Below are 10115 nucleotides of genomic sequence, written 5' to 3'. Positions count from 1 at the left end.
GCCCAACTAGTAAAGCTAGAACAGTAACTAAAGCTTTGTTAAATGAGACCGTACCCTGACTTGGGGTACCCGCTGTGATGTCCTCTGCTAGGGGGCCCCCTTTTGTTGCACAGGTAGTGCTGCAAGTCAGTAAAGCATTAGAGATTGATTGGCAGCTGCAGACTCCCTGCAAGCCTTAAGCAAGTGAGCAGGTAGAAAAGAAAATGAATCATTAAATGGAACAGCAGATAAACAGCATTTGCCAGGACACTAACTGGAAGTAGCATCAAGCACTACCTGTAGCGCTGCTCAGAATGAGAGGGAAGCCTCGAGCCAAGGAAAACTGAGGTCTTTTCTTTCAAGCCAATAGATGAAGTTTCTGCGAAAGCTTTTTCATGTCAGCCTTGATAAGACAAGTGGAATGGACTGCTCCAGCTGTCGCTGACGGCCTTTGCTGCCATCAAGATGAAAGAACAACCCGCCTGGATTCACTGTTCAAGAGTGAAGCAAGCAGCAGATGAGAAACAGACGTCGGAACCAGTAGGACCTGCCGCTTTCCAGTTCTCTCAGCATTGATCTCAGTGACTCTAAAAAGTTATGCACTTTAATGCCTAAAGATCCAGTAGAAGCTGCTGTGGCTTGAACTTACCTGTATTCTATCAGAGGACAGCGGTGCGGGGACCCCAAATCGGGGTACGGTCTCATTTAACAAAGCTTTAGATACTTTTCCAGCTTTACTAGCTGGGCAGGGGATGCTTCTGGCCCAGCCTGAGAAGGTCTCTGTTAACACCAGCAAACCCCCTTTTCTAGGGAGTTTGGAGAAATCTGGTTGCTAATGTTGTCCTGCTACATTTCCTTTTCTAATTGTTCGCATTTGCACCATATTTATTGTATTAAGATTGTTTTCCAGACATAGTTCACATTGCTGGAGATTTGATGTGAAAACCAACATGCAGTGGTGGCAGAAACTGGAAATTTGACCTGGAATGATGGAGTCAGTATTTGAGGGCAGAAATCAGTTGACCAAGGTCGTTGGGTCTTCATCGAGAACATGGAGAACTTGTGCAGCGACCTGCAGAACCGGGGGCTGGTGCTCTGCACACAAAGCGGCCACACGAGGAGCAGGTTCTGCAGCACCAGCAGGACGAGTGTCTGCATCAGGGAAGTGTCCCCTCACCCTCCCCACTGGGTCTGGGGCCGCAGTGCCCAAGGCCTGAAGCTTTTCTGACAGCTTCTCTCTCTCCCTTTCTCCCAGAGACCGCGCAGCAGCGGCTGAGCACGGCTCACCAGAGGAGACAGCGTGAACAGCCCCGCCAGGAGCTGCCCAACCACCCTGTGACACCACTGACCGCAGCCCAGGACCTCAGTGCCCTGACCGATGGTCTCTCCAGCACCCTGGGTGAGGCTCCCACGCGCTGCGGGCGGGAAGGGACTTGCCAGGAGGCAGCTGCTCTCGTACTTGTGTCTCCGGAGGCTTGGGATGGTCCTAGGGGCTGGTTTAGTGCCCCTGTATATAAACCTCAGGTATGAGTTGGCCTCTGCGTCCTCTGCAGGGCTCAGTGGAGCTCTCTGAGCCAGGGCAGTGCCCGGAGGGGGCAGGAGGGGAGAGGCAGGTGAGTTAAAGCCCGTTTGCCCTGGCTTTGTGGTGTCCCCATCCTGTGCCGTCAGGTCCCTGCTGGCTCTTTCCCCAGGCAGGGACGCTCTTGGAGGCTTCCCCTGCGGGTCTTGCTCAGACTGTGAGGTTCTGGGCTCTGGAGGAGCACGGGGAGGGGTCCCCTTCATGGGGGACATGGCAGGAGGGAGGCTTTGGGATGCTTCTCTTGTTGGCGAGCAACACCCTGGACTGTGACCCTGTTTCTGTGGCACTGCCTGGGATCATTCCCACCCATCCTTCCTGTCTTCTCAGGGGGATGATTACTTAGAAAAGGAGAAGATCCTCTTGGAGTCCCTGAAGGAAGCGCCATACAACACATCTGTCAGCATCCCGTCTCTCCTTCTGCCCTTCTCCAGACCAAGGAGCCCACCTACGGCATTTACTAGGGCTGGGCCTCCCCTCGAGGTGCTCAGCTCTATGCTGGTTGGAAGGGCTGGGCTTATCCTTCCCTGGAAAAATCATTAAATGAACCCAGATCAAGTATTCAGTGCCTCTTTCATTGAGCCTTTCCCTTCTGTACTGCTCCAGGATGTGTTGTTGTAGAGCTAGAAGCTGACCTGCACTTGTTCCTGTTAAAGGTAGCAACTCCTTTGCCATCCCAGCCCTCCAGGAGATGGGTCTTGGAGGAAAACACCCGAATGGCAGCACAACCTGGCAGCAAAAACCACGGGGAGAATCCCGTTTTCCTGAAGGGCCCCAAATTCATAACCCCAGCAACATTTTCTGCTGACACTGCTGGGTTTCTGTGCTGTGTTCCCCAGAATAAGGCTCAAGGGAGCTGCTTGGGAAAACGGCAGCCAGAGGGGTTGGTGTCCCAATGCCTGACAACCTTTTCTTTTAAGCAGTTGTTCCCAAGATCCAACCTCAACCTCCTCTGGTGCAACTTGAGGCTGTTTCCTCTGTTCCTGGTGCTTGTTCCTGGGGAGCAGAGCCTGACCCCCCCTGGCTCCAAGCTCCTTTCAGGCAGTTCAGAGATCAGAAGTTCTCCCCTCAGCTCCTGTTCTCCAGCTGAACCCCCAGGTCCCTCAGCCGCTCCCATCACACTTGTGCTCCAGCCCCTCACCAGCTCCGTTCCCTTCTCTCAACTCTCTTGGCATGGGGGGCCCAAAACTGCACCCAGGATTTGAGGTTTGGCCTCCCCAGCGCCCAGCACAGGCGATGGTCACTGACCTGGTCCTGTTGGCCACACCAGTGCTGGCACCAGCCAAGATGCTGGTGGTCTTCACAGCAGCCACGGCTGAGATGTGAAGAACACGTGTGTGTGTGTGCACATGTGTGTCAGCACACACCAACACAGCGAGGACCTGTGGGATGTGGGCTGCACACCCTCTACCCCAGCAGGGGGCCACACTGTGATGCTTTTTAGTGCCCAGTTCCCCTGTGCATCCGTGGGATGTCCTCTGCCTGGCTCTCCAAGCCCAGAACGGGCACATATCCCCTGGATGACGTGTACTCAACCTTCCAAACCTCAGCATCCAGGGCAGACACACGGTGTCACGGCGGTATTGTGTGCAGGGCTCAGAAGGCGCCCCTGCGCAGAGCAGCGCTCACCACCGAGCCGTGCCTGCTGCACCGCGCCGCTCACCCCCTCCGCGGCCTCGCTCCGCCCCCTGACTTCACCGCGGTGCGTGCCGGGATTGGTCCGCGGCGGTGACGTGGCGCGGCAGGCGGAAGTGAGGGCGCTGCCGCCATGCTCCGGCAGGTGAGGCCCGAGTGCGGGGTTGGGCTGGTGGGAGCGGGGTCGCTGCGGGCTCCGTGCGGGTCCGGGGGTGCGGGTAACAGGCGCTTTCTGCCGTCACAGCCCTGCGGCCGCGCTACCGGCGCGCTGGGGGCCGCGTCCGCCGCCGGGCCTGCTCGGAACCCGTCCCGGCCGGGTTGAAAACGCGCGGGCCGGGGCTGTTCGGTGTTGGTAGCGCCGCTGTGGGACACACCGGCCGACAGGCGTTAGGGAAGAGGGGTCCGGGGTGGGGGCACCCGGCGGGGTTGGCATCATGGTTCTGCAGGGCCCGCACGGGAGATATGACCCGGCTGTAAAACGGTCGGTTCTGAGCCTGTCAGCTGCAAATTCACTGGAATGTGGGGGTGAAGCTGTTGTGTGACACAGGAACAGGTTTTGTACGGGGGAACGAGTTCGCTAAGAGGAGTGAAGATTAAAGGACCCCAGACTGGGCCGTGGCGTTCGCTGCCTGAGTGCAGAGAGGAGCTTTGGACTCACACCAAGCTTGTGTTGATTCACAAAGCACAAATCATAACATAGAAGAGAACAGAATCCAATTACTGCATTTTTTTTGTTGTGTATAATTAAGTCTTCATATTTTTCCCAAATCTATTTTAATCTTAAGGTGCCTTCGCAATATTCTAGTTAATCAAAACTGTCCCTGCTTGAAGTTGAAAGCAGATTCTTTGTTTCTCATATAACTCTTTGCATCTGCTCCCTGCTTTAGGACAGCAATGATGACATTGAGGATGTGTCTCTCTTTGATGCAGATGATAACATACCCAGGAGATCAAAAAAGTCAAAAATAAGGTCAGTGGCCATAGAGGGCGTTTCTAGACAAGTTCTAGGCAGAAGGCTGAGGAGGGAAGGATTACTGTATTACATCAAAATAGAGAATGGCAAATTCTTTCTTTATTTTCTTAGAGGTAACAGAGAGTAACCTCTAGATAACTGCAAGTGCCAGTTCCAGAGCTCAGTTGGAATTTGTAGGTCTGTTCCTCCCTGCCTCGGGGTGTCCTCACATTTAATTTGTGTTCGTGTTTCTGTGCGTAAGGGATCTGGACTGACACAACACCTCTGTGTAACAGGGGCTTCTTACCGTGTCGAGTGCTGCTTCTGGGCAAGTCTGTTCTCTCTCCCCTGGTCCTTGTTCCCAAGTGTGTTTGACGCTGCCCTGCTGTCTGCCATGTTCTGCTCCAGCCGCCTCCTTCTTTGTTCTGCCCAAAGTTGTGCCACAGAGCAGTGTCCATACACAGGTGCTGTGCCAACCCTGGCTCTGTGCTGCACGTTTCTGACGTGGAAACAGCAAAAATCAGAAGGAAGGGCAAGGCTGCGGAGTTGGAGAAATGTGTTATTTCCTTACGAGCTGTTTCCTCTGTCAGAACCTTTTTAAATTTGCCCTATAAAAGCTGCATTACATCAAACATCAGATAAAACTCCCTGTCACCTTCCCCCTCAAAATTCTGTCTGCTCGTGGGATATCACTGCATGTGGAATGTGTTGTCCTTATGATGAGCTTCTATTTGGTTTATTTCCCATATTTTCAGCAGTTTGTTGCACACCGGGTTCATGTTATGGTGTTGATCTTTATCCTGTGAGTTGGCAGGAGGTGGCCTAGGCAATGTCATTTCTCTGAAATTGCTTCAGTCTCGTCTGAAAGAGCTGTGACTGTCCTGTACTTCATTCCAGGCATCCAGTGGCGTCATTTTTCCACTTATTCTTCCGAGTCAGTGCGATAGTTGTCTATCTACTCTGTGAGCTCTTAACTAGCAGCTTTATTGCCTGCATGGTGACAATTATCCTCCTCTTGTCGTGTGACTTTTGGGCTGTAAAGGTAAGTTCCTCTTACGCTTTTTGTTATTTTTGTCTGACTGTATAAGAATAATTGAAGCGAGTGATAATTTGTGTCACAAAAAAAAACTTCTTTGTGCCTTTCCAAAAAAATGATACCCTCAAGTTCAATCATCTATTGTGAAGGGTTAATGAAATAATAAATAATGTTTAAATGTCTGTGTACCTGACTTCTTTTTGAAAATCAAATGGAGAACATATATTAGATTTTCTTTTAAGGTAGCACAGGCTTTGTTATTGGATCACTTTTGAAATATTCCTCACTTTACATTATTACAGTAATTTGTATTGTACTGGACTTATCAGAAAATAGATTATTGTGGACATAGGAGCCATGTAATCTGGTTTTCCCAAATGTGAGGCAAGTGAGCACCATCGAAAACAGCCACCCAAACAACTGAACTTTGTCAAATCGTTTCTTTGAGCAGAAGATTTAAAGCTCATCACTTTTCTTCTATTTCAGAATGTCACAGGGCGACTGATGGTTGGTCTTCGTTGGTGGAACCAGGTGGATGATGATGGTAAAAGTCACTGGGTGTTTGAATCCAGGAAGGTAAATTTCTTCTTTTTTTAGTTTGTTTCTGTTTTATGAAACACCCGTGAATTAGTGGCTATGCTTATGATGGTAAATTGCATGTAGACATTTACTCCCAGCCACGGATCTGTAACCATAGGCTTGTTTCCTCTGTAGGCCGAATGAGTTTTTTAGTTGTTGTATTATTTAAAAATTCTCATGATGTATTGATCTGGCTTAATGTTAGTAACCTGAAAGTTCCACATAAAATGCTGTAAAGGTTCCTGTGTCACATCAGTAACCTATAAGTTTTCTGGTGTGAACTTGAACCAGCTGACGTAGCTTTTATCTCCTGTAGAAAACAAGGGGAAGTAGGAGGAAATGCATAGTGTTGGTCATGGCTGTTGCTTTGCCTTTGTGTTCCTGCCAGCTGTGGCCACCTCTCTAGTGTCCCGTCTGCCAGACACCTCCGTGTCACCCTCTGGTACCTCTCTCTTACCTCTTTGTGAAACTGGTGGCATCCAGATCTGGAGCGATGGTTTCCTGGGGCACCTGAGAGGTTTGCAGTGGTGCAGGGACTTTAATTTAAATCCTTCTCCAGCTGAACTTGTGCCCTCACTATGGGCACATTTTTCTATAACGGTGCTAGTTTAGAAAAGCTAGAACATGCTGAGGGGGAAGGCAGCAGAACTGCTGGTGATGCTGTAATTTTACCCATAAATTGTTAACCCAACCCAGATTTTTAGCTGTTACAAGAAGAAGTGAGTGCTTGCTTGGGATCTTCTGCTTTGTAAAGACTCTATAAAATCAATAGTGTGGTGTGAATCAGACCTCCATGTGTGTTTATAAAAAATTACCTTACTTTGATGCCCAGGAGTTTCAATATTTAGTTCTGCTGGTGCTAGGATTAGTGAGATTCTGATTGTGCGGTGAGCTGGAAGTAGAAAATGTTACAGGTTTGGCTGTTTCTAAGCTTTGTACCTGAGCCATGTAAATGTCCTGTTTCCCACACTGAGGCTTTTATCCCCAAGTGTTGCAAGAGGATTTGGTGCTTTTGCCTCCACTGCTTCTGACAGAAAAGGGTCCTTTAAATGGAAATGTCTTCTGTTGCAGAAGGAACTTTATGTGGTGTAGAAGTTGATCTCCAAAGCACCCAGTACTGTTGCATGGAGGCAAAAAACAGGGTGCTTGTAGATTCTGGGCTGTTTTTAATGATGTGATTGATAGAGTGGAGCAGGATGTTAATCTCCATGTCCTTTCTGTTTCTAGGTATCAGCACAAGGGAGTAAAACCTCATCAGAAGCAGAGTCCCGAATTTTCTGGTTAGGTCTAATCACCTGCCCGATGATCTGGGTGATATTTGCTTTCAGCGCTCTCTTTTCTTTCAAAGTGAAATGGCTGGTGAGTGGATTCCTTCAACCCAGTGACGGATCCTGGGTGTTACGGACACGGCGGTGGGAATTAGTGACTGTGTTTTCCTGTGTCTTAGGCAGTGGTTGTGATGGGAGTGGTGCTCCAGGGAGCCAACCTTTATGGTTATATCAGATGTAAAGTTGGCAACAGAAAGAACCTGACAAGCATGGCAACCAGCTATCTTGGGAAGCAGTTCCTGCGGCAGGTAAGATTCCCAGGGTTTTGGAAACCCTTCATTTTTTCTTCATGTCCATAAACATCCTTCCTGCTTAGGCATGAAAGGAAAGACCGAAAACATTATTGAGAGTTCTGCAGTAGGACCCTTCCACACCTTATTTCCTGGTGAATTTGAGCCTCCTTAGAAAAGTCACAGAGTAACTTGCTAATTATTGGCATCGAGTTCCATTTGCAGCGTGTCGTGAGCTCATACTATTTGCTGGTGCCATGGACGGGAGCCACAAAAGTTCCTGGAATATGACTGGTATATTGGAAATAAGGAACACAGTGAATGTGGTGACAGAGTGGAGTGGTTCTTGATGAACTGCTGCTCTTGGATGACACATCGCTAATTTACTCCTTTAATCTCCCTGCTTCCTCTTCAGGGTGTGCTGGCCACAAAACCGTGTGTCTGGAGGGATGTTGCGTTGGTCCTGGTGCTCAGTGCGTAGCTCTGAGCCGAAAGGGCTGCTGCTGCCTTTTGTGCTCTTTCTCACTTCCAACCAGCTCCTCTCAACTGATCCTTTTCTGCCCCAGCACTGGGATATTGTCCTTCCAGGGGTCCCTGCAGCAGTGGGCACAACCGTCCCTGTTCTGCTTCTAGGCTGTCATTTATCGTTTGCTTTACTGGTTTTCCTGACTGTCACTCGCTGTATTACACAGACAGCTCTGGGGACAGGTGGTCTGGCTGCCACGAGTTCACAAATGTTTGCTGGAATTCTTGTCATTAGTGTGATCTGAAGCTCCAGCACTGATGAACCGCTGCTCTTGGCAGTCAGTGCTGGGATTGTGCTCCTCTGAAGCCGTATTTGCTTCTGAATGCTTTTACCACTGCAGTGCTTAACCAACAGTCTTGGTATCTGGCAGAAATGAGTGTCTTGCCCCAAAATCATGGCAATCAGTCACATAGTTCTCCTCTACTCCTTTTCCTTTCATTTTTCTTTTTTGCCTTCTACAGGCTGTGGCTAAAGAGGACCAAACAACATCCTGAGTGTGGTGGAAGCCTCAAGCCAGACCAGATTCACAGTAGTAGACAACAGAGAATATTCCTCTGACCATGAGATTTGGGAGCTGCATACGTGAGGTGTGGATTAAAAGAAGTAAATAAATTGTGCAAGACTTCAGGTTAACACTCGTAGCAACTTATATTCAGTTTTCCACTAGTAGTTTGTGTTTAAGTCCTTTTTTTAGTTTGATTAATTAGAATTAATTTGCCTAAACTTCAAATTAAAAAATATCCTAGGTGGCTCTCATACAGGTTTATAACTTCTGGATGAATGAAGAGAAAATTGCTTGCCATCCTTCTCCAGACAAACCGTGCACAAGGCGAGCCTTGTTACCCAAGAACTCCCCCAACTCCTCCAGCAGTTGGTGCCTCAAATAGTTTCAGTTGTGAACTTTGCTGCGTTTTGTTCTTCAAGGTCCTTGCTGTTTATATGGAATTCAGATCACGCTCTTTTGGCTCCGCATCTCTCATTCTGCAATGTGACCGGCGCTGAGGTGGTTGCAGCGAAGTAATTCAACAGATGGCTGAAATCTCATTGCAACTGCAGCTCTGGTCTTTTATCTATCTGAAGCATTCTTGGAGTCTTGGTAACACCATAAACCCCTGGATTTACACAAGGTCCCTTACCTGTAGGCCTGCGTCTGTATGGAGAGTGTAACAAGAGTAAAAGCAGCTTAGGAGGAAGGTTGCAGGCACAGTTTCAGAGGCAGAGTGAATCAGTCGTTGTCGGACTGATGCTGGTAAAGTGATGCTGTCGGCGTCGCCTCAGCACTGTGTGGTGCCGTGTGTTTGGTGCCGTGGGATTTTCGTTGGCCAGGGCGCTGCAGGGTGATGTGATCCGGAGTTTCCTCACCAGCCCATCAGCACAGGGTCACAGGGAACGGGACCGACGGGGTTTTACATTTCTTTAATCCCTGCAGCGTGTTGTCCTCCCCAAGGAGCCTTGGGGCTGGAAAAAAGCCCTTTGTAGGATGGTGAAATGATGGCTGGCAGTGTTCACTTAGATGGCAGAAAGCGGTGTGTTTTGCATGAAAAGCTGTATGAAAGGGGTCAGTTCCTTCTTGTCGTGTAATTCTGTTCAAGGCAGATTGTGCTTTCACAGCGGTGGGTGTTGTAAACTTCAGCTGAGGTGTTTTAAATTAAGAATGTGGTTTCTTTTTGAATAATGGGTATTGTAAATTGTGGGATTGCGTTAACATGGTTTCTCTCCCTATACTATAGCAATACTTGGGAGCTGTACATTTGTTCAACTCTTTGGATTGATACCTTCCTTTTGTAAATATGTATTTATAAAACCTTGAAATTAAAATAATGCTTTCTCTAACCAGACCAGGTATCCCTTCTGTGATTTGTGGCTGAGCTCTATATACTGTGTTCTTGCACTGTAGTTTTAACAGAGGTTACTTGTAAATGTAAGCAAATTCAGTAAAATACTGAAGTAAAGGTGCTTCTGCAGCCACACAGGGATGAACAAAAGTGGCATCTGGCCCATACGGTGCGATGGAGCAGAAATAATTTCCGCTCCGGTGCGGGAAGCCCCCGGTTTGCCACTGCTTTTGGAGGGACGGCGCTGACTCCGGCACAGCTCCAGCCACCAGGTGGTTGTTTTAAAACATGTTGAAATTTTTGGGACTTCATATTTATTCTCCTGCTGCCAAAGCTCCCCCCAAACTGCTGGAAAATAGAGAGTGCTTGTCTGGAAGTTGCAGTTTATTTAATCAAGGACAGAGGCATTTATTAGTACGTGTATTTAAATATAGCGCTC

At 48.7% G+C, this 10115-nt stretch overlaps 1 protein-coding gene and 1 long non-coding RNA gene across 2 annotated transcripts; both read left to right on the top strand.

Moving 5' to 3' along the window:
* The first annotated feature begins 158 nt into the window (after window positions 1-158).
* On the top strand, window positions 159-2116 carry LOC139829356 (uncharacterized). The gene is made up of 2 exons (XR_011741809.1): window positions 159-1378; window positions 1886-2116. It is a non-coding gene; the product is annotated as an uncharacterized lncRNA (long non-coding RNA).
* Window positions 2117-3249: 1133 nt separating this feature from the next.
* TVP23C (trans-golgi network vesicle protein 23 homolog C) lies at window positions 3250-9679 on the top strand. Its single transcript, XM_065852588.2, has 7 exons — window positions 3250-3335; window positions 4078-4160; window positions 5040-5184; window positions 5665-5754; window positions 6985-7116; window positions 7205-7333; window positions 8303-9679. The coding sequence occupies exons 1-7, from the start codon at window positions 3324-3326 to the stop codon at window positions 8333-8335; spliced, it is 624 nt and encodes a 207-aa protein (XP_065708660.1). The 5' UTR covers window positions 3250-3323; the 3' UTR covers window positions 8336-9679.
* The last annotated feature ends 436 nt before the right edge of the window (window positions 9680-10115 follow it).

The sequence above is a fragment of the Patagioenas fasciata genome, chromosome 18 (assembly GCF_037038585.1).
Source record: "Patagioenas fasciata isolate bPatFas1 chromosome 18, bPatFas1.hap1, whole genome shotgun sequence".
Taxonomy (NCBI): domain Eukaryota; kingdom Metazoa; phylum Chordata; class Aves; order Columbiformes; family Columbidae; genus Patagioenas; species Patagioenas fasciata.
Note: the sequence above shows the minus strand (reverse complement) of the source record. Positions and strands in the feature narration are given on the sequence as shown.